At 36.8% G+C, this 24,693-nt stretch overlaps 2 protein-coding genes and 1 pseudogene across 2 annotated transcripts in view; all 3 read right to left on the reverse strand.

Moving 5' to 3' along the window:
• LOC114059304 overlaps positions 1 to 4,001 on the reverse strand; it is a 9,891-nt pseudogene extending 5,890 nt beyond the window's left edge.
• Positions 1 to 5,768, reverse strand: part of LOC114059303 (histamine H3 receptor-like) — a 20,495-nt gene extending 14,727 nt beyond the window's left edge. Inside the window, exon 1 of the mRNA XM_027887575.1 lies at positions 3,999 to 5,768. The gene's annotated coding sequence lies outside the window, so the exon portion shown is untranslated. The remainder of the gene's footprint in view (positions 1 to 3,998) is intronic.
• A 2,406-nt stretch (positions 5,769 to 8,174) lies between these two features.
• IMPACT (impact RWD domain protein) lies at positions 8,175 to 23,316 on the reverse strand. The gene is made up of 11 exons (XM_027887544.1): positions 23,229 to 23,316; positions 22,262 to 22,390; positions 21,462 to 21,514; positions 20,515 to 20,577; positions 17,698 to 17,783; positions 16,456 to 16,584; positions 16,073 to 16,167; positions 13,230 to 13,303; positions 11,642 to 11,732; positions 10,056 to 10,190; positions 8,175 to 8,381 (listed from the first exon to the last, which is right to left on the reverse strand). The coding sequence occupies exons 1-11, from the start codon at positions 23,262 to 23,264 to the stop codon at positions 8,310 to 8,312; spliced, it is 963 nt and encodes a 320-aa protein (XP_027743345.1). The 5' UTR covers positions 23,265 to 23,316; the 3' UTR covers positions 8,175 to 8,309.
• Positions 23,317 to 24,693: the final 1,377 nt, after the last annotated feature.

Consider the following 24,693-nt stretch of genomic DNA (forward strand, 5'->3'; position numbering starts at 1 on the left):
TTTCAGCTTTAAAAAAAAAAAAAAAAAGAAAGATGGGGAAGGATTTTGTACAAGGGCAGGTAGTGATAGGACAAGAGGGAATGGCTTTAAACTGAAAGAGCGTAGGTTTATGCTAGATATTAGGAAGAAAATCTTTACTGTCAGGGTGGTAAGGCACTGTAACAGGCTGCCCAGAGAAGCTGAGGATGCCCCATGACTGGAAGTCAGGGCTGGATAGGGCTTTGAGCAACCTGGTCTAGTGAGAGGTGTCCCTGTCCAGGGCAGGAGCACTGGAATAGATGATCTTTAAGGTCCCCTCCAATCCAAATCATTCTAAGATTCTATGGCCAAATAGAGCTTAGAAATGGTGAAAGATAATATTTATTACTGAATATCTTTGATATCTTCTGTAGCAGAGGAATGTCAACACTCAAGAAACACCTCTTAACTCTCCACATATTGTGATGCATTCCTTTTTTTTGGCTTCAAGAGCTTAGTTTCCACTCAACTGCATGTTGGCAGAGCATGTCAATCACCTCCTCCATTAATTCAGATCTTCACCTGACCTTCAGCCAGTCCATCCCACATCTCCCTCCATACCTCTTCTTATAAAGCCTAAGCACATCCTTGACTCAAACCACTTTTTGTCACACCTCTTCTAATGGACAAAGCCCAAGTTTTCCATATGTCTGCTGTCCCTTTCCTACCTTGGCCTTCCCATCTTCTCTGTAGTGTTATTAAATAATTTCTAATGCAGAGAGCAGGAATGTAACATTGCAATTATAGACAAGGCAATGTCCTATCTCTAAGTGCCAATGCAAAACCAAAGAATCATCATTTTTCAGAAAAAAATGCTACAATAACAAAGGACCATTTAGCTTCTAGTGTTAATGGTGAATAATCTGAGTTTCATAGACATTCCAATATGTATAAAGCTATAATTAGAAATGTTATTCTTACAGCTTTTGTAACTGACAGGAAATGGTCATAGCTGATAAGGACGTTGGTCATAGCTGATAAGGACGTTGCTAAACACTGAAGTTGTGCACAAGAGATAGTCCATAACAGGCCAGACCTTGTACAGGCCTTGTCTCAAGTGCCACGTGCCCTGTCAGGGCATAAGGGATGTCCAAAGGGATACAGAACACATCTATGAAAATAAAACCAGCACACATGTCAGTCAGCACTGTAGGCAGTGCTTGTCAAAGCATAGAAACATTTCTGTGGTATCTGATAAAAGTACAATTGATACTGACTGGAATTGCCAATGGAAGGCTTTGTATTATCATGCAACCAATGAAAACTTTACTACAAACTCAGCAGTAGTAATATTCTTACAATTAATACCTCTCTGAAAGGTGCATTGTGTTTATTGTGTATCATTATTACTTCTGTTACTATCACCTGCTAAAGGAAGGAGCAGTTGACTTTCTTACCTGCTGAAATCAACACTATTCTGCATTAACTGCTGAAAATAAAACAAACAAAAACATCTTTTGCCCCAATGTAATTCGCTAACTGCTTTCTACAATAAATTATCCACTGCTATGCTTCTATCCTCTTAGAAGCATGATATGGTGTCCAAAAGTGTTCCAAAAGTAACTTCTTAAAGAAAACCGAGTTTCAGACTCATTTTTAAAACTATACGAACAGAAGGCTGACAAAAACTGCACAGTTAATTAAACACACCCAGCCTGACATTTCTTTTTGTCATAATTCTTGACCATAACCACTTCTCAGTGGTGAGCTGATAGGAGATTATTCATGGGAACACATCAAGCCATGGGAACATACATGAGTGACCCACCCACACCCATGGCTATCTAATTTAGGCTAATATAAATGTTGTGAAAGTGACAATATTACCTTATTTTAATGAATTTCAAGGTGATCACCCCACACAGAGTCACAATGCAGCCTTGGGAGGCTGAAGAGCGGTGGAGTTTGCTAGGATGCAGAAATGCAGCGAACAGCATGCAATGAAATGGAATCCCTGCATCTACAGAGCAACTAACGCTTGCTCTTTCAAGCAAAATGCTGTATTATGTATTTTAACATTCATGGGGGGAGAAAAGCTATGATTTCAACTTTAGATTTACTACCTAATAGCATATACTCCTGTACTGGGTATTGAAGAGTATCTTGAGAGTTTCTATTTCCATAGAAATGTTTATAAAAATAACAGAATTCCTATTATTCTCCCTCTACTAAGAATCAAGGGATTTCTATTCAAATCCAGTTGTAGGTCCAGAAGCACAGAGGTAAAGCAAAAGTTGCTGAATATCAAAATCAGATGGATTAGATATTTTAAAAGAATAAGCAAATGACTGCAAGCTTTTAGCAATTAGTACCATGCAGAAAGTAAGAATAATTTAGATATACATCAAATCTAAATTATGTAGCTACAGAAATACAAACAAGTTTGACTATAATGTAGGCAAAGCTTTTAAGTAAATTTAGAATTAAAAATTAAACATTCTGGTAAACATAATGCCAGAAACAAAACCTTATGGAAATTAAGTAACGTCAAGTAAGCTCTACTTCCTTCTTTGACAGTACATTATTTACTTCATACCTCCCAGCTAGATGATAGTATTTGTTCACTGTGGTGCTAGATTGCGAGCCAGATGACAGAACGCCACTTTACTGAGAGTGGGAGGTTTTTTCTGCTCACTGAGGTATTTTTTTCCTGTATAATGCAACTGGACAGCAGGCAACAACAGCTCTGTGGCACAACAAGGCAGATGTAAGCTGGAAGAAGACATCAAGCATATGGGAGAAGAGATCAAAACATTATACGACGAGATCTGGACATCACAAGGACAGGACTATTAGAAGCTGTGCCTCTAACAGAACTTCTGACATTGGCAATAAATTTTAAGTAGAGTTTCTTCTTTTCTTTCAGCATTCTTTTTAAATGTGTGGCTAAAAAATAGTAGAATAAAAACAGTGTAAAAATATTTTTTGTGATATGACAAATCAGAATATGGATTTCATTAAATAGCCACAACTGTTCAAAAACACCCTTCTGCATACGCAATAATCAATAAGACTTTTAGCAGAGACACTCAGCACTTCACAGAACATTGTAATACATCAGTCTTCAACTGCACATCACATTTGTGTCTTAATTGTACCTTTTCTCAGTACAGGTTCAAAATCATATGTGTCCCTATTTATAAATATACACATGTACAATCAAACTTCTTAGAAACTGTTTGTTATTTTTATTTACCTATACAAACACATATTCCTAAGGTATTGCTCTAGATAGAGTATGTACAGCAAAATGTTTAAAAATACTATTCATCATTATTTAATCACAAACTTCAGGCAATTATCTGCATTGTGTGACACCCAACTGAAACAGAGGATATCGACCATGTATGCAAGATCTGCCAGGTAATACGTGCTGTAATTGGACTATCTAAACTTCCAGCAAAGCTCTTTGCAAGCTACTCCCATTATTTGCTATTCCATAAAATTCACACACAGTATTTTATCCTGAAGCAGTAACATTAAACATTACCTGTTCACCTGACAAAGCAGGTTTTTTTCTGAAAAATCAGAGGCTAAAACACGCCATGCAACTTCCACCATTTCTTTCCCTTCCCCTAAAAACATCTGGGAAATAGTTCTCTTAGAAGAAAACACACAGAAAATAAAACCCATTGCTTCTCCCAAGATTCCCAGGACACAAGCAGTACAGGCCTCCACAACTGTGACTTACCCACTGCTAAGTCAGAAACAGCAAGATTGAGAAAGAAATAGTTACTCTGATGCCTCAGGCTTCTGTCCACGATGAAAGCAAGGATCACCAGCACGTTTCCAAGGATGGTGACCAGACACAGCAGCACCATGAGGACAGCCAGCAGCCCCAACACTCCCAGTGAGAACTCAGAGCTCGGTGACTGGGTGGGCCAAGTCTCATTACACACTGCAGCCCCTTGCAGAGTTCCAGCAGTGCTGTTGTGCATGTTGTGTATCCCGGTCAGTTCAGTCTGGGAAGAAAGTTGTACCTGGCAGAGTTATCCAAAAGGTTGAGATTCACAAGGAGTTAAAACAAGATGGGTCAAAAATCCAATATACATTAAAAGCAAAATTGTGTCAGGAGAGGAAAAAAGTGAAAGCTTTTGATGCTAGATAAATCTCATTTTCTTAGGGTTTTTAAAACCATATAATTCTAGAAGAGTAATTGGTTAAGAAATACGGGTTTTTTTCAAGCTCATATTTTAAAATGCAAGTTCTTCTTTAAGCAACCTGATTCTTATCTGTAGAGGTCAGGAGGGCTGATTTGAGGTTCTCTCTTTTTATCCTCCTTCCCTCCCTCCCAGAAGTGTTTTGCTTGCTAGCATTATGGACAATTTTTTCTGATTTTTTTTCCTGTGTACATATCTTAATGAGAATTTTTGCTATTTTCTAATTTCATCCTTGCTTATCTAATGTCATTGCAATTCAGTAAGCCTGTGGTTCTTCTCTGTTCTATCTTTTAGTTGACCAAAGACATGGTTGACTTCATTGTTCTTCTTTTAGTGGGCTCAAGGGCTGAAAACTGATACGATGTAAATAACCGTATACAGAATCACTTACCAGAGCAGTCAATCAGTAATGGTCCAACCCTCAGAGGTCACCTGCAAAACTTCCACTGAATCAGTTTCAAAACTCTTAGCATCAGCCCCAGTGACATATGAGCAGCTGCCGTACCAGCACCAAGGAACTAAGTATCAATCCCCTGAACATGAGTGAGAGCTTGGCAATTCACAGGATGAGGCTTCTTTTTTCCCACACTGATGGGAAAAATCATGTCTTCCACAAATGCTTATATTTTGTATGAGTAATGAAACTACTTGCAGAGAGCTGTGAGCATTCCACAGTTGCAAAAATTCAATCACTTTTATTACAGATTCTAAAAACACTTTGGTGTCTAATTTTAGATACTTAAATTCGAAAAATGTTGGCTGTCATGTCTTTGCTTCTGTTGAGGGAACAAACTCATTAGCATTTGCCAAGTGCTTTTATTAAATGTTTGAATGGCTGCAGTACAAGAAACACAGAACTTTATTATCCGTACAAATATCTTCCCAGCATGAAAGTCCATTGTTGCCTTATTTCATTTGGAGGTAATGCAGAAAACACAGTGTGGCATGGCTACTAAGTAATACCACTAGCCTTTCTTCTGTTAGTCATACTGAAGCCTCAAGGGGAAACTCAGCAGCTTCCCTGTTTTCATAAGAACCAGCTGACGTTGCCAAACAGTTTAAATCTTGGGGTGCTTTCTAGACATATACAGCCCCACAATTCTTTTCCATCTCCCTCCCTCAACATTTCTTCTTGGAGTTAACTTAGATTTAACTTGGTTTCTTGAAATCTTAGATATCCAATTTTTCCACATCATGCTTTGAAAGCCTGTGTGTAGCAAGTAATCTACAAATATGTTTAACAGTAGATCCACTAAATGAGCTTCTAGCAGAATTACTGTGTGGCTATGATTGCATCAGTCTAGAACACAGGTCTAGATAGAAAAATATCTAAAGCAGCTAATAAACAGCTGATTTTCATTTTTTAATCAAATAGATATGCTAGGCAATAAATGCATATCCCAGATAAACATACCAAAGGGATCCACAGTAAATGTTCTAGCTTTCTTTTTATTTCCTTCTTTCCCACATTAAAAAGGAGCAGATATAAAACAGTAGAAGCACCACCCTGAACTAGAAATTACAAACAGTCCAGAATTGCGATGCTGCAATAAGAAAGACAATTATCTTCACTTTTAACAGTTAAGGATAGTAGATTTTAGAAACACCACCTTTTCATATTTCAGCATGGAAGATCTACAGATACACGTAAGACACTTAAAAGAACTGTTAAGTCTCATAACCACTTGTAAGCTTGTAAGAATAACAGTTCTCCACTGCTCAACTGTCTTAAATTAATTAAGGCTCTTCTACCTGCAGTCTCTGTTTGAAAGAGAAACCACCTACCAGTTCTTCAGAAGGTATTTGTCTAACAAAATAGCCCAATCAGAGAGCAGATACAAAGTCTTGGTCTGGTCACTGAAGTTTGAGACACAAAGAGAAATAAATCATTCTGATACGACCTTGTCAGAGACTGTGGCACTGTAATGGCTAATCTGTTTTCAGACATACTCCCAATTCATTTCCAGAATAGCAAAGTAAATACAGTAAAATAAAGAGATTAGACAACAGAGTGGCCAGAAAGAAAATAAATGTCACAATCCACCTTTTCCTGCTAGTGTTTGATATTTGACATATTTTTATGACAAGCAACTGTACTTTAGGTATAAATTAATTCTATACTCCTTTTCTTCCTTTTTTTTTTTTTTTGCCAGATAATGAAATTTGTAACTCTTTCACAAGTAGGGACTATGTCTTAAACAAATTCACAGTATTTGATAACAAAAACAGTTAAAACTGCTTCTTCAGTTTAACAATATTTTTATTTCTGAACAGAATTTATAAAGTTAAGAGTTGTTGCCAGCCATTTCTGTAACCTCCTTCCCTTCTTGGATCTTCTTCTTAGAATAAAGGAAGTTTAAACTTATGAAATGCTTGCAAACAGAAATACAAAGAGAATTGCTACAATCTCAAAATTCTCAGAAATGCAATAGAAACTTTGCAATAGTTAAGTCGTTAAAGTACTTGAAGTGAGTGCCAAAATTTTTACTTCAAAAGAGTCTACACATAAGACAAACTATGAACAAGAAATACTTGTATGACCAAACAGTACAAGACTACTACATATGCAGTGTGGATTTCCTTCCCTGAGAGGAAAAACATTTTTAGAATCACAAGTACAAATGCTAAGGTTGAACTCAAAAGACCTTTGCTATGCAGACAAGTGAGTGTAACTTTCTAAAATCGTTTTAATAGTCAGTGCAGGAATCAGCATGTTTGTTTTGGTTTTTAATCATGCATTTTGGTGGCTTTTTTTTAAGTTATTGGAATTGCTAAGGAGTATCTCTGTTGCTATATCAAACTCTGAAATAGTTACTTTGATTAGATGAAGTCAGCTTTGAGAGAAAGGTTTTGTGGGGTACCAGTCCTGGAGAACTTATAATGAACAATTCAGTGTAAGAAGCTATCAGCAAAAAGTTACATACCAAGCTGGTGGTCAAGTAAGATAGTCTTACAATTACACCTTTAAACTATGTAAGTGCTACTGGAGAAAAGTCACTAAAAACAGTCACAGACCTAACATTACTATATGACCAAAATACATAAGGTGTACCTGACCTAAGAAAGTATCTCTGACTAAGAGGTCACAAAGCTTAAGAAACAACTTGAGAAAACAAAAAGAAAAAACCCAACAGAGTATTAAAATCTATCCTCTCTAAGTGGAAGATATCAAGAGTACATTAAAAAAAAAGAATTCATCTCATCAAAATAGAAATATGACAATTAACTGATGAAACATCCTGGTGAGTTTGGGTTTTTTTGCCTTTTTAAAAATGTATTAAAGCCTGAAAGCCATTAATAAAAGACCAGAAAATTCAAGTCTTTGTGATCATATCAATAACACTTATTTTTTTTCCCCACTTGACACCAATAGAAGTCTTCAGAACGTTTTTATCTTCACTACTAGATGTAACAGTCCTATTTCAAAATCCCCAGTGTTGAAACCACTGTTTCCTTTAATTATGCAACACTTAATTCTCAGCTTTTCAACAGGCTCCTAGAGTCTTGATTGTTTCAGAACAATCCTCAAAGAAATTTTTAGTAATTTCATCACATTTCTTAGCTTATTGCCCATGTTCAGCTTTTCTTATGTCACCAAGCAGGCCCTATCTAGCATCTGACTGAGAACTGCACAGGCAGGACCAGGCTCTCCAAGGCCATACAGCACTCAGCCACAGGCTTTCCTTTTACAGAAGAAAATATGAAACTTAGAAAGTAACCTGCTGTACAGACGACTCCAGTCTCAGCCTTGATACAAAAAACTAGAGAATTCAATTACTAATACAAGACAGATATTTAATTTGAATCCAGGAATGGAGAAGACGAGAAATCCACATTAGTAATTAGTCAGCTGTTGTTTGTTGGGAGGGGGTGGGATGGGGTAATGGTTCCAGATGCTGCAATGTCCTCGAATTGAGGAGCTGAAACGCGTAAGAAACAGAGTACTTGTGTCTAAGTTCTACTTCAGAACAGCAGAAAAAAAATCACAAAACAAGATGAAAATATATCTATAGTTTTACTGAGTTCTCTTCTGAATACAACATATCTGTTGTATTGGATAAGGCAATAAGGTCCAGGTTTTCTTTGTATAAATATGTGCAAAATAACACTTTAAAGTTTTTGAAAAATAAATTAGTGTTCTGCTCTCTTCTTGTTGTCCTTCCTTATCTTTTTGCTCTTTCCTGCTTGTCGAGACGATTCTTCCTGAAATGAAAAACAAGCATTTCAAAACTGAAACAATATTTTTGTAAACCACAACTATTCTCTCAAGGTAACCCATGAGAATTATTTTTATTATGAACAGTGTTCACTGGGATTTATGAAAACTTTGAGTTGTATAATATAACCTTTTAGTGTGGATGTGGCCTCATCACGAGATACATGGAGACATTAAAACTGCTTTGCTTCCCTAAGTGAAACAAACCTACAACAGGAAAACCAAAATTTGGCCAGTCTTGCTGGACCAACACTGTAATGTTCAGTTTACCCTGACTGCCAATTCTGAAAAACAAGACTTTTCTTTGGTAGGCATTCACTGCAAGCACTCCCCAAAATGGTGAAGGAATCTGACAAGAACACAAGACATTTTAATCTATTCCTTTCTATTGCTCACACATGGGAAATGGACTCTAACAGGTTGTTTGAACTCTGCTATTTTGAAGAGAGTCAGCTAAAAGAATACTTCCTCCAAGAGCCACATCCATGGCACTAGAATAATCATTACCCTAAGTTCCATCTGTTATTTTTCTGATGAACACTGGTAACCAAATATGTTTGTTAATACACAGTAAAAAAAAAAAATAGTCTGTTTTAAGTTGTTAAAAATAGAAAAAGCAGGTATTTTTTTTGGTACTAAACCTTCTCAGGAGGGTAAATACTTAAAAATCATTAATTTCCTTTTATTTTATGTGCAGTGTTTTCAAAGAAAACACTGATAAACTGTCAAGAAGGTGAATCGTCAAATATATACAAGCTCCTTTAAAATGAAAAAAGCAAATAACTGAAAAGCGGAGGGCGAGAAATGGCAAAGAACGCTCAGATTTCAGCCATAGCTACCTGAAATACTTCCATATACAAAAAAAAAAACCCTGACAGCTGCATACTTTTTCAATTATCCATTAGTAATTATTTCCTACTATCTGAAGCTCTCTGTAGTTAGCAATTACATGCTATACATGCTATAATGCACATAGACATATCTAATAAGCTTTTCTCAAGATGAAAAAATGTTGATTCTGAGGATGAAAAAATGTTGAGAAACAAGAATGTGAGATTATTAAATGACCTGAGTCCTTTAACAAGTAAAATGCCATTCAAAGTCATTTGGAAGCTTGTTTCCTGAGTTATTTAAGTTCCCTTGGAATATTTTCCCATAATCTTTTCCGTACCAGTAATGTTACTTTGCTTGAATTCTTCTAGTCTGGATTTTTTTTTTAATGGTGTCATCTGTGATCTATAATCCTGAAAACTTCTTTGAGTCTAACAAAGCTTTCCATTTTGAAAATGCCTGCTAGTTACAAAGATTCCCAAGCTCAGTCTGCCTGCAGACTATAACTGGTGGCACAGGGAAGCATTAGAAGTGGCAGCTTCCAGTTTTCTGAATACAGAAAGAGACATTTCCCTTTACCATCCTCCCCCAGCTCCTACATTTGTGTTTGGATCAATGTTGTCAACTGCTTCTACCCTTGTGCTGCATACCTCACACTTCCAAACCAGGTCACTAGCATCCTTGGAAGTTCTCTGCACTGATCCTGTGAGCGCATCAAAGCAACCCAAGGATGACACAGGTTGTATGACTTTTCTTCTGGCTTCATCTAACAGGAAAAATTCACACAAGTTCACATGCAAATGCCTTTCTTCTAAGGGGCAGAAACTTACCACTGAAGGTACGTAGTTATATTCCACCAGTACATTTCTTGCACAATTGTTTATATGTTTGAATCGATCTGGTCCCAAGAGAATACCTCCGTACCAGCGGGATACCACAACTAACACGTTGTGGACATTCAAAATCTGTGAATAACAGAAAGAAATAAAAGTTGTTCTTTTTTAACCGAACTAATTTTACTGTTGGCACCAGTTTTAAACATAAAAAGAGTTTACTATCTTGCTTTTCTATGAAGGCCTTACAGTCAGGTCTGTGGCACACACACAGGTTATCAGAGAGTGACAAAGAATGACAAGTCAGCAGTTGTGCTTAAGTTTCCTCTCCAAGCCTCTATCCAATGTTAAATGCAAAAGTAAAATGAGTCCATGTATCCCTCAGAAAGGGCACAAAGCTATCTCATGCACTACCATTGCTCATACATGTGTCAAAAGCTTCAGGCATTACTTGAAGGGAAAATTACTGAGTTACGTTTCTTATTGTTTGATATGATCAGTTATTATTTCCACAGAACCCTTATTATTAAGCAGATTGTCTATCCACATTTTTGGAAGTATTGATGGATGAGGCTCAAAACATTCAGGGCACAGGCATTATTCATATGGATACCAAAATGTAGCTAGTACTGTTAGCATGTGCATGTTAACAACCATTAATCATCTTCATTAAGGAGAAAAAAATAGGTATTTCACTAATTTGAACAATGCTATTACAGAAGTCTATCACTGTTTGTGAAAACAGAAATATTCCTAGAATTTTAAAATGAAAAGGATAATGAGGAAAAAAAAAGAAAAAAGGATTGAGGCATTTTCTGTGACAGGAATTTTCTACTCTACGTATCAGCCATAAAGTCTCTGTATAGCAACTGTTCACAGTGAACAGGACAGTACTAATCTAAAATACAGTTTCTTGTAATCAGAAAGAGCTGTCTTAAGTGCTAGGTTTATCTGAAATAGGATTAGATTTCTAATAAAAAAAAAAAATAGAGCTATAAGTACAGCAACAACAAATGTTTTAAGTCACCTAATCTTCATACCCATATCATATGTCATAAGAGCTCATAACAAAAAAACTACAAGATCTGTGAACATCTAGAAATCAGCCCATAAACTATTATAATCTTTTTCTATGGCTGAAAATTGCTCTTTTCTGATCCCTACCTTAGTATTCTTCCAAAACTAAAATATTCTCAGTAATTAGGACTACAGATGAAGAGAGATGATCCATATAATTTAGACATATTCACATTTGAAATGAGATACTTCATGTCACTTTCTGAACTAGATTTTTATGGAATATTAAGTGCCTAGACACTTAAAGTCTGACAGCTTTCAAAACTTAACTAGCTCTTAACCCATTCAAACTATTACTACCACCCTATGAAACATCACTCATTTCTATAATCTGAGAGCTGAAAAACTACTACAGTCTGTTTTTCCCTTCACCTTTAAAAAAGCAATCATCTGTTTGACTGCAAGCAGAGCAAGAATTAAAATAATTTTCTACAACCTTATTTACATTGTAGTGATTTTTAAAATCTGTTCAAGATTTCTAGAAGTCAAAGATTAATTTCTAGAACCTGCATGAGATGAAGAAGACGTCCACCTGCTGCTGTCTCTCCATCATCTTCACAATCTTGTAAGAAAGTCTGCTTATCTTCACAGTATATTCTTGGAAAAAACAAAATAGATTAAAAAAATGTCAATCAACTAACATCTTTACATGGTTAATAAAGTCTCAGAGATCTTTCATACATATATGTATCAATTATAATTCTCTACTAAGGACATTTACATGAAAACAGGATGAGGCTTAAGGTAAACCACAAATATTTATCCGTGCTGTAGAACAAGTTTTGAGAAGCTTTCACACAGACTTTACCTACTTCAGGTTAACTCCAGAGTCATACCAGCATAAAGTCCCTAAACAGAAAAATCCTTAGGTTTTTAGTCTAATAATTACACCTAGCTGAAGCCAACGCTACCAGATACAGGTTCAAATTACGGTACAAACCTGTAAGTGGTAAGAACTTGGACAAAAACATCATGAATAATTAGTTATGTCTGTATTTCAGCATCAACATGAAACTATTCCTAAAATTCGTCTTCAGATTCTCCATGTCACCTCCTTTCCCGGGGGACGCTCCAGGAAACTTTTGGATATATTGCTTCATAAAAAGGACAGCTGCACAAGTCTAATTTTCCAGAACTAATGCACAGTGGTCTACTGTTTGTTACCAACTGATTTTATAACTTCTGAACTTACTAAGACACAGGTGATACAATGAGAAAGAGGCTTCTAGTACTCAGAGGACAAATAGGAAGCAGTAATTATGTGTCTGTTGCTTTTTTGAAGTGTATTTGGATAGCACGAGTGAAAGAAGCCAGATCATCATCTGCAACAACAGAAATCCCCTCTTTACAGAAACCCTTTACTTACTTTTGCTTTTTGGTAAAAAAAGCTTTCACTTGCTCTCATTTCATGTTTCATTAGGATCACACAAGGATGGGCATGAATGGATCAGCATCTACAGTGCTTTTTCAGATGACTGGTTCCTCCAGTAAGGAAAGGGCTCCCTTTTACTGTCACTTACACTCCTCACAAAACCTACATCGCTATCTGGACTGAGACCGATTCGTTTCACATAAGCTACGTTCACAACATTTGCCAGAGGCAGATCACTGCCAAATTCATTTTTACCTGTTTCTCATTTTCCCTGAAGTTTCTCGTATTTCAGCTGAAACTTCATATGCCAGATGTCTGCATCAGGCTTTCTGTTTCGAGTCTTATTTCAACTGAACATTTTCAGCTATTTCTAAACATAAGGTTGGGGGGAAAAAAAAGTTACTTCATCCAAGTAAAAACACATTTAGTTCAGGATGATGCAGCATTTCCATGCTCAGACATACTATACAAAGTACATCAACACATGTTCAAATCCACTTTTGCTTTTTTTTCTATTTCTAATGCTGCTGCACTATCTTATTTCCTACTGTATGTTCTACTTTCTTGACCTCAAAGTAAAGCCTACAATACCATTCAAATAAGAAACGTACTCCCTCAAGGATTTAATAGGAACGGATTTCTTTCTTATGTCCTGCACTCATTTGTCAAAGAACACTTAAAAAAAAAAGAAAAAAAAGGAAAAATCACTATTTGCATCTCACCTGTATGCATATATGTTGTGAGTAGCACTTGCAATCTTCTTGTTCTCATATAATTTTTCAAGAACTCTCTTTACCTTAAAAAAAATAGAAAAACCCCTCCTTTTACAACAGGGATTTTATATACACATCTCAATATCACTGCAAAACAAACATCTCTCTCAGTACATACACAAAACAATTTTACGCTTTGACATAAAATTAATTAAATATTTAGTGTATCTCAAGAAGCTGCTTCTCAGTACCCTCATGTTTCCAATCATTTTTCTGGGATACTGAAAACAGATGCTCCTTGAATTTGTACATTGTATATATTCATGTTATTGATGAAGATATAGAAGTGTCAAATTGCTTTACTAAACAGGAAAGACAGTAAGTTTCAGAAAGTATTTTTAATAAGTATTATGTATAAGTAATCAACCTGATTATTCTTCCAAATATAAGATTAAGCTGGAATAGAACACAACTCGAATATACCACTACACGCTGCTTTTACTTATTTCACCTGAAATGTGATGTTTAAAAAACCTTACTGTATTTCACTTCGAGTTTTTCCTTTTCTTTCAAAGATAGTTTTTTTTCAGAGTTTCCATTTCAGAGAAAGAACAATAAAAAAAGAAAAGGTTCTATTAGGGGTCTGAAAGTGTTAGTATTTCCCAGGAAATATTCCCATCATGTTCATTTTTCTGCTCTTAAGAAGTACCAAATTCAAAACACTAATCAATATAAGTTCATCTTACGCTTCTAATTAAACAAGCTAGCAAGTGTTCAAACCTTTCCAATGGTCTAGCAAAAAGCAGAGTTTTTGATTAAGGCATCATTTTAGTATGTAATGCAAAACATTACTGAAGATGAGGAAGTTTGGGAAAACATGCCTGGCAAGCAAATTGCCTTTCGTTGCAAAGAAAAATGTCTCCGAGGTCTTAGCTGTACTGTGCTATTTCCAATTTTTCTTGAAGAAATTCAACTGACAAAAATCACCTCAAATAAAAGATACCTCAATGAAAAAACTGCTATTATTAGTTAAGAATATTTTTTCAGACACTTGTCTTCTCTTTATTTTGAATATTTAGGAATTATATTAATACAGTCTCATAAATGTGGACAGTACATGGACTTGAGGTACAAATCACATGAAACGATCATCACTTTTGACATTACTTATTTGCCAGCTACCAGGCTGCTAAAAACATATTTTAAAGATTTATTATGTGTCTGTATTAGCAATGAACCTCGAAGACAGACATCTTAAGTCTAAGCAACAATTTATCCTTTTCCCTGATGTAGCTCCTTAGCATTTCTTTTCCTCCTGTTCCCCTCTCTACTGTTCCTGCTTTAGGGAAATAAAGGATGTGACATGTCAGTGAAGCACCTGCTCATAAAAGACACAAGATGTTTAAACAATAAATCAGTTCTTAGTCCCACTCAATGAAGGAGTTCACACTGTACTCTGTACACTGTCTCAAAATATCAATGAGTATCATTGCAGCACACAGATTATGCAGATAAAGTTGATAAAGAAGCCAGCTTTCACTACAGCTGTAGTGGTTACTCAGCTCCTCATCAATTTTGACTCTCTTTCAGAAAAATTAGTCCATACCACAGTAAAGCTTCCCTGCAGTCTGAGGACCAATCACCTCACACTGTACAGCAAGACTCTTGTGAAACAAGATGGATTTGACACTTTGGGGAATTGTTCTGTCTTTATACTAACCACATCCCAATAAGCCTTGACTGGGAATTCCTGGGTTTATTGAGCATTTGTTGTCTTTAAAAAAAAAAAAGGCACGAAAGAAGAATGTCAATTAAGAACATCTTTGTAGGCAAAAGGCAAATCGCTAATCTGCTTTAAATGAGTCCTACTCCTTGACACAGATCTGTCCTTTCATAAACCACAGACCGTGGGTACAGACTTCCTCATGTGTAGGAACAATCTTACTCATAAATCATGATAAAAGAAGAAGACTATTTTAAATTGAAAAAATTACATTAACCCACTTATTCTGATTTTCTCCCTTTCTAAAGCAACACAGTTCAAACATATATTACATATAAAAGAACCACTTAAAGCAGATACAGCTGTAGCACAAAAATCTAAATGAATGTACAGTGTATGTGAACTTGAAAGGTCAAAGTGCTCCAGGAAGGATACAGGGATACAACATTCTTTCACAGTCACTGACCATGTAGTAGACTTAGCTTACCTGGAATTTCAAAAAAGCATTTGGCAATATCCCTTACCAAAAATCCTTAAAATAAAACCTAAAATGGGATAAAACAGAAGACAAAAATCTTCTGAAGGTTTAATTCTCTGTTCATAATAAGAAAAGATAAATAGCTTCCCCACTAAAAAGGGATGATCAAAGGAGGCTGATGACAACAGATGCAAAGCGATGTACAAAGTAACTCAAAACCCCTCTCAAGTAGGTCTTGATAAAGATTTACTTATGCATTATCCAAGTGTGTTTTTGAATAGAAATCCTTTCTGAGAGATGGAAAACATTTATAAATTCATGTTAGTTAATTTTCCAATTAACACATGAGGGAGTTTCCAAATATTTTACAATAAACTTGCTATCACCCAGAAGTCAAATTACAATGTTCTTATTCTCTTACATCTAATGCACAGAATGGTAAAGAACAGCAGGAAGCACTGCAGAGCTGTTATTTACAGATATTCAGCTGATAGTGAAAGCAAGAAACTGGTGACTATGCAGACACTGTTAGCACAAGAAGATGCAGAGACAGACAGACAGACAAACACACCTGGCAAATTCAAAGTATTCCAGTAATATTTTGTCAAGCTTAAAGTACAGGCGAAAGGAGGAGAACTGATTTCTACTAACTTGTCTGGTTGTCACAACTGGAGCCAGATGTGCCTGGAAAGTACTCCTTCGATCTGTGATTGGGTTTCCATGATGTATGGGTGGCAGTTCTTCATCTATTGATCACAAACAAGGAAAAGTTTGCATTCTTTCAAGAGTATAAAAACAATGTATATGGTGATATATGTAAAAAATATCTCAACTTTTAGAAAGGCATTTTTTAAAGTGAAGTACACTAGATGACAAACAGAACAAGTAAAAATATGTTGGGTTACTTAATGACTGTTACAAATTTTGTTATGATTTTATTGTGACTAGTTTTTCTCTAAAGCTGAGTAGAATAGAATAATCTTCAAGCCTCTCCTTTATTATTTCAATAGAATTAATATGAGCATACTTTTTACCTTCCTGACTTTCAAATGTCATGTAATTTAACATTTTAATTGGATCTTCCTGAATGGGCTCATAGTCTAGGACAAAATCTTCTCCATCATCTTCATCGACTTCTTCAGTGGTTTTCTTAATATCCGGTTCTATTACAATATAAGTAGTAGAATTTATTACACTTTTTTTTTGCAGGACAAGCAAAACAAAATTTCAAACTCTTTGAAATCTAGAGTTCTGGCATCTAGACAAGTTAATACATCACAGTTAGATTCCTACTGAGAGCCTATGATGTGGTGATGATGCAGTTTTTGTAACAGGTATTTCCCATAAGAAAGCAGAGGGGTGATAAAGCACTTTCGAAAGGTCTACAAAATCATTATAATCATATAATAAGTAGAAGCTATAAGGTTGCAGTCAAAATAACTAAACTTCCAACACAAATTTTCACTTCTCAGTATCCACTCCTTTAATCACATCAATGAAAACTAACTTCTTAAATGTCTGTGATGTAGCAACAAAATGCTCAGTTTATTGAAAGACTAGAACTAGACCTTACTATGAAGCAACATTGAGAATAGAATTTATTTTCCTCTTCTGTCTTTGATTCCTCACAGGACTAACATCCATGACACAGAAAAGTACTTCTCTTACCTTCTGCCACATGTGCATGCACACGTCACTCATGCATTTCATAGCCGTTTAGCATTTTAATACACAAAACCCCTCTGCCATTTTTTTAAAGAACTGTAAATTTATACAAACTGGGTAAGAGTTACAACAGCAGAATCAATGTAATTCTAGTGATCATGTACTTCTCACCCCAATACAGTAAAATAAAATTAAGATGGAATACTTGATCATTTGTCTGCATGTTCTAGTGAAGTTTATCTTCGCTTGAATTCCAATCCCCCAACAGTGCACTCAATACCAGAAATGAATTACTGATACGAATAATTTCTTTGCAAAACAGAGGACAATGCATAATGTACTGTGTGCACATGCAAGTAATTTCATTCCTGAGAGAACTGAGGACCTTGTTCTAGTTCAAAGGCCATTCTCCTTGTTCTTTTCCCTACTGCTTTTTAAAAAGGGAAGCTATCACTGTAAGTAAGCCATATAGTAAGCCATGACACTGGAGACTGCTTTCTGACACGTAGATCCAATATAAAACTGGACATAAACTTTAACTTGGACTGAAACTTACTCTGCAGTGGAACTGCAAGAAGTAAACTGAAAACCCCGCGTGCTTTCTGAAGTACCTGGCTCTGAAGATTGTGCCTTTTCTATCAGAACTTCTCGTATCTTCTCTACCCATAAATACAGTATGCTTTCACCAAGGTTCTGTCTGGAAGTAAAAGCCCACAGTAAATAAAGAATCATTTTTGCAGATATCATTTGAAAAGCACACCAAATAACACACAGATTTCAGACACACAGAAATAGAACATAATAAGCTACTGAGATATACAGCTTTGGCAGGCTTGTGGAAAGTTCTGTCTCGGTACTTCACCGGGCAAAACGTGGTTATCTGTGTCATTATGTGGCATGCTTTACTTATTTATTAACATTGAAAGCACCAATACTGGAAGGAAACAGGAAACTGACAGAAACTTTCCAACCACTAAGCAAAGGGAAAGCAACTGTGGGAAGAGTCAGTCAGACAGACCTCAGTATTTTGAAAAGAATACTAAGCTACAGTGTCCAGACTTAGAGCTTGCCCTGGACCAGTTTTCTCTACAGAAAGCACTGTACTGCCAGTGGTGACCTCCTTCAGCTGCTCTGACAACCAGTCCTACAGGACAGGGAGGTAAAGACTTAGGTCTAGTAGTCTTCAGTCGGGGACACAGATGTGTATTAAGGTACTGCAGGAGGATGGAATTAACATGTTTTATATATACATATTTGGAATTAAGAAATGCTTCCTTTATGTGCAGCAAGACCCAAACAAGTCAAAAGACATTTCAAATGGTGTCCTGCAAAGCTGCCTTCACAATCTTAGTTTAGTACATTTATGAGCTGTGCACGTTTGTCTCTGAACCAAAACTAAAGATTTAGGGCCATATGTAACTCAAGGTTTCTCATTAATTTTATTCTTACTGCCACCAACTGGGAACCATGTAAATGACAAAATTACGTCTTTAAACTCTCACTCAGCTTAATGTATACAGCACTACTGTTGGAAACAATCAAATTCAAATAAACATCCATATTTTAAGAAAAAATATTCAAGTAAAAATAAGGGATTTATAAACCTGTAGCTCTGTATTCAAAATCTGGACAGACTCCAGAGCAATTCAACACCTTGATCTCACACTGCTTATTATACAAAAGCACTGGCTTAAAAACTGAAGATCTAGATTTTTTTTTTTAGTGAGGGAATGAGAGAGATTAGACAACAAATAAAATTTTTCAGTTTTGTACAGGTAAATAGCAATTTCTCCAGCTATAACCCAATTTCAGTTTCTGAAGTTGTAAATTACACTTACTCTGAAAAGCTACCTTTCTATGCTACTATTTTTTTGTCACTTGTGTCTAAGTCATGAAACAAAGCTTTCTGCTGAATAAAAGTCTTACCAGAAGAATATCTGGGGAAAAAAAAAAAAAAAATCTAAATACAGTTATTTGCTATGTTTTTGAGAACTGCTTGTCTCCCAAAACAAACTTGTGATCTATAATTATCCACTCTTTACACGTCTTTAAGATGACACAGCAATTGTCAGTATAGTTCATACTGGTTTAGATTGCAGAACTCTAAACTCAGATCACGAGCGACTAGAGACCTGGTCAAACACACAATGCAAATGATGCAGAGTATCTGTTTATCCAACAACCACTCAGACACTGACTAGATAAAAGGCTTTCACAAATACTGTGGACTCAGTGACTACTCCAGGATTTTTAAACAGTCTAAAATGACATATATGGCCTGAAGTACAAACATTCACTTCCTGCTGAACAAACAAAAGTGAAAGACCAGCAAGGGCTCTGAAGAGCAGCTGATACAGACAAAAAGGAGCTGCAAGGGACTGAATTAGAAGACTTTAACAGCATACAAGACTGCAGAGTTGGGGAACAAAAAAAAACAAAACAACAAACCCCTCTTTCACAGCCATGCTCACAGTCCTCACATGCCAACTTGTGCCAGATGCTCAGGACATTTAAAGAACCACCTACAGCAGCTCTACCTGCAGTACAGACTCCATCAAATCCTTTGAATCTGGGCAGCATTAAGGACAGTCTCTGTCCTTTTTGCTCCACTGAAAATCTGCGATGAATACGTTCTCATAGAATTTTTGCCTAAAATCCTTGTGCATTTTTAACACTTCAAATTCAATTTTACTTGCTTAAATGATCTGTTTCTGAATTAGCTACGAAACACAGTTAACCAAAGTAACTGAGTAATTAGATAAAAACCCGTTTTGCAAGCTAAGTGCTCTCTTCCTTATGGCATTAAAAAAAACATTTCTTATGCAAGATGTTCAGATTTCACTATCTGGGACATGACTGTGCTTCCTTATGATGTATTTTCATTTAATTTAGTTTGCATTATATTTGGGATCTGAAAGAAATAAACCATATAAAATAACAACATTGACTACCCCAATTTCACAGCAATTTACGAACACATGAGTATTTCTAAATGCTCTGTTTATTCTCATGCATTTTGCCTTGTTGTAAGCTGCACATCGTGATAATAAACAGTCCATATGCTTTAACATTCAAATGCAAAATAGATGCAGAAATCTCACACTTAGTACCAATAAACAATCTCACAGATTCCAAAGAGCGTCTACTCTATTAGGTTTCAAAATGAAGGCTTCTATCCTTACAGAAAATCAGGTCTAAACAACATAAAAGAGATTTCTCAAGAGTTTAACCCAATTTGTTATTGCAAAATGATTAGTAAATACATGGCACTTTTAACTGTGAGATTGATAAAAGAAACTTGCTCTGTCTATTGCAGCAATCACGTCACAACTACTGGTTAATGCAGGTACTTCAAAAGCATACAATAAGCAGGGCATGGAACTGAAAATACACTGTATCCTTTTACTATATTCCAGTCTTGAACTTACAGATATATTTCTTCCAAGCTATTAGCTAGTTCCGTATAATCTTGTCCTCGAAGCCAAGGGGCACTAAAATGAAAAGAAATACAATAAAAATTGTGCCATATGCTGCTTCTAACATTCTAACATAAAAGTGATAAACACCTTGAAAATATAAATCATCAAGATTTCAGCCGTAAACATTTTGGGAATAGCACCATCACTCAGTTCTCCTTCAAGACACTTAACTTGGGCTGCCTTTTCTTACCTCAGTTAAAAAAGCTGGACTCATCTTTCATGGAAGGCCACTGTCACTCCAGAGTCACCCTCGCTATTATTAGTCGACCCTTCCAACCCCTTCAGCACCATAGTACCTATTATATTTAGAATGACCCTTCAATTTTGTACCATTGTCCTCCTGGTCTCATGTTAAACTTCAAACTTTGCCTCAAGTTTATTAGCACTATTTTGTATTGCCTTGTCAATACTTCTGAGCAAAACTCAGTAGATATGTGCGTGCCACACCCTGCAGGTCCTTCTATCACCCAAATCAGGGACCTGGCTTACACATTCCATTCCCATCTTGTTTACCTATCAGGAGACAAAGGGAGAGCAGGGAAGGAAAACCGGGAGATGGTACATGCCATGGCTCCATCCCATGAAAAGCATCCCTTACAATCTGAAACAAGGATCCAGACAAGAGGGGTACACCCAAAGACACATCACCATAACTCCACAGTCTCACTGCTGCCTAACCACAAAATAATGCTGCAAGAATTAGAGTTGAGGGAAGAGAGAAAACTTGCATAGGGAGCTCTGTAATGTTAACCTGGGAGAAAGAACAGAATATTCTTGCTGGAAACATCCCTCATCCCCTGTATACTTTAATTCAAAGAGTCATCTTAAATAAACTTCCACTTACATGGTAAACAATCAACAACAGTAATTCAGAAAATACAGAAAATTTTACCTACTTGAGTTGATAAATAGGTGGCTCTTCAGTCGGATATCCTGGCGGCAAAATCACCTGAAAGAAATACAGAAAAAGTATTCATTGGACTACTCCTCTCAGCTAGCTAAGATTTACTGGAGGACTGATGTTGAGGACTAGGACTACAGTTTGTGTTACAAATTAAGCAAACAGCTGGGTATGTTATTATAGAATTACAAGAACACCTGAATATCTGTATTTAGAATTCCGATAACGGTAACATGTACAATTATATTTCATGGTGCAATTTTTAAGGATGCAAAATAAAGTATGGAAAAAATTGAAAGAAGTTGCACACATGGTTACTGGACTTAAATAAGTGGCACCACACTTCCATAAGTAGACATGTCAGTGTTGCACTAAGAAACTTATTGCTTTCCGTTCTGAACACATAAAGTAAAGAGGTACTCAATTAAGTTGATCCAAATTTTGTCTCTATACTCTTCAGAACATAAATCTAGACACAACTGTAGCAGATTTATTGAGGTGTGCTACATAAAGTCAATGTTAAACATTTTTCAGAAATTAGTCTTTGGAGAAGAACACTGAAATGTTTTTGCCAGGTGTGGAATTAGGACATGTAACTACTGAATATATCACAAGCACATCAATGTGTTACAGGAAAACAATCACTGAGAAGTCTTATCACAGATTCCAACTTAAGCTTCTTAATCCACCTTAGTAAATAATGAACCGTATTTAGAATGGTTTCATGCAGCACACATTTTCACCTGCATCAGTGAAACTGCAAATTTTGTGCTAAACTCCTTCCCACCACTATACCTGCAAACAGAGGGTCCATTTTGGTTGATCCAGACAATCACTAATCTTAATGCAGTAGATTTTTTCATCTTCATCAACAACACACCAATCTTCACCATAGATGGATGAAAGGGCTTCAATTTCATCAATCTAAAAGAAAAAAAAACAACAAACCATTATGCAAAAATAAATAACTCCCCCACAAAGTTCAAAACATTGTGTGTGGCAATCACAGTATTTTTTAAGCCTTGCTCTTCTACAGCTTATTGACAGATGTGACAAGATTCACTGTACTGGAATGCCGTAAGGATTGGGGATTCAATCCTGATTCACAGTTGCGCCAAGGGAGATTTAGGTTGGACATTAGGAAGAATTTCTTCACACAAAGGGTGACTGGACACTGGAATGGACTGCCCAGGGAGGTGGTGGCATCACCATCCCTGGAGGCATTTAAGAAAAGACTGGACATGGCACACAGTGCCACGGTCTACTCGACAAGGTGGTGTTGGGTCACAGGTTGGACTCGGTATCTCAGGGGTCTTTTACAACCCAACTGATTCTGTGATTCTCTACTTCTGCTCAGTTCTCCCACGCACACACCACCTTTTGCATTTCAATGGACAATGCTGTCATTTCCAGCAGTGACAAGGTGACCAAAGCGACACGGAGCGGCGACAACACATTCCCTGCAGCTCCCTATCCGTGCAGCTCCCGGCTGGGGTGGACCCCTGCCGGGGAAAGACCCCCGAGGGCTCGGCACTAAGCTCTTCCTGAGGAAGAGTGGGTACTCAGCAAATTCCCATCCAAAAAAAAACCAAAAAAAAAAACACCGGAGAGCCTCCTTCCACACAGAAGCCAAACACCTGGAACGGGTCCTTGGTGCCGAACGTGCCACCGCGGGCCCGGAGCCGCTCACGGGGCTGGGGCTCGCCAGAAGCCCCCAAACCACCGCTCTCCCCGCAGCCCCCCCGCCCCCACCGCCGCTCACCTGCTGCTGGGCCCTTCCCGTGTCACTGGCCGCCATAGGGATCCGAGGGAAGCGGGAGGAGGAGCAGGAGGAGGAGGGAAAGGGGAAGGGAGCCCGTGTGCGCAGCTGTGGCCGTGACACCGCCCGCTCTTCCTTCCGCCGCAATACCGATAGAGCGGGCACACAGTTCACTGTTGTCTCGGAGTGCCACAAAAACCACGTTATATCGCTTCTGCAGACCTTACACCCTGCTTTGAAAACAGAGTGTGTGAGCAGCTCTACTTCAGTGACGATTTTACTGATGCAGCCGTTTTCACCTTGCGTTTTATGAGATTCGGAATGAGCGACCGACAAAACGACGTAATTTCTTCTAAAAATGATTTTAAGGGATCGTAGATGTTACAAGCGGTTTTCATTGCAGGTCTAGAAATTAATTTATTTAACACTGACAAGTTGAAGACATCTAAATCTTTAAAGGCAGCACTGATCAGTCGAGACACCCTTTGGCTTGTGTGCAAAGCATGAGTGTCACCTGTTTTTTCTGGGTTTTGTACTTCATGTTTTCGTCCAGTGTGATTTCGTGCTAACATAATCATGAAGAATTCAAGTTAATCTTTGTTGTCCCCTTTCTCAAAAGCTTGGAGAATTCCTGGAGAACAGGATTAGACTCCAGAAGGATTGTGACAATCACTACAGGCATTATAATGACAAAAACAAACTAAAACAAAAAACCTCACCCAAAACAAAACAAAAAGACACAAACAAAAATACCTTAAAAACCCCAACAGCAACAAACAAACAAAAAACCACCAAAACCCAGGATGCAACTGAGTAGGGACAAACTTAATTATGGATTATCAACTACATATATTCTGGATGAAGATGGAGAACTGCTGGTTGCAGTCTTCAGTGTCACAGACAGAGCTGGTTTAATTATCTTTGAAAGAGTAATAAAAAGAATAAATCCAGTCCTAGAGCATGACAAAAATGCACATTTTATCAGGCAAAGTCACATATTCCACTTAATTTTAAAAGATAGAGAGGCAGAGCAACCTTATTGTTCAAATAGTTGTCTTCTGACGAAAACATAACAGCTTCAATCAACAAGGACCTAGAAAAGATAGTGTGCTCCATCTGTTCATCCTGATATTAAATTGCCTTATAAATTTAAAGACAGGACATTTTTAAACTTTCTGACAGCAATCGCTGTCTAGTGTTTGTGCTTTAAAAGTTGCTAGTTTTGACTTGGCTGAACAAGTGAGTTTACACATGATTTGTTATTAAATAACTCAGAAATGTTATTTAAATCTTTTATTGCTGTTGTCTATAATCCATATAAAAGCATTGATATGAAAGACTTTAGCAATCTAGATATTGGGCCAGGAAGAACATGTACCAGACATCTCTGATAGATTTCTGGGGACTGTGTAATTTCATTTCATTGTCATTTATATTTGTGATAAGTCTTAAAAAACAGAAAAGAATG

This window comes from Empidonax traillii, unplaced genomic scaffold, assembly GCF_003031625.1.
Source record: "Empidonax traillii isolate 1590-97213 ecotype Southwest subspecies unplaced genomic scaffold, ASM303162v1 scaffold215:size2007263, whole genome shotgun sequence".
Taxonomy (NCBI): Eukaryota; Metazoa; Chordata; class Aves; order Passeriformes; family Tyrannidae; genus Empidonax; species Empidonax traillii.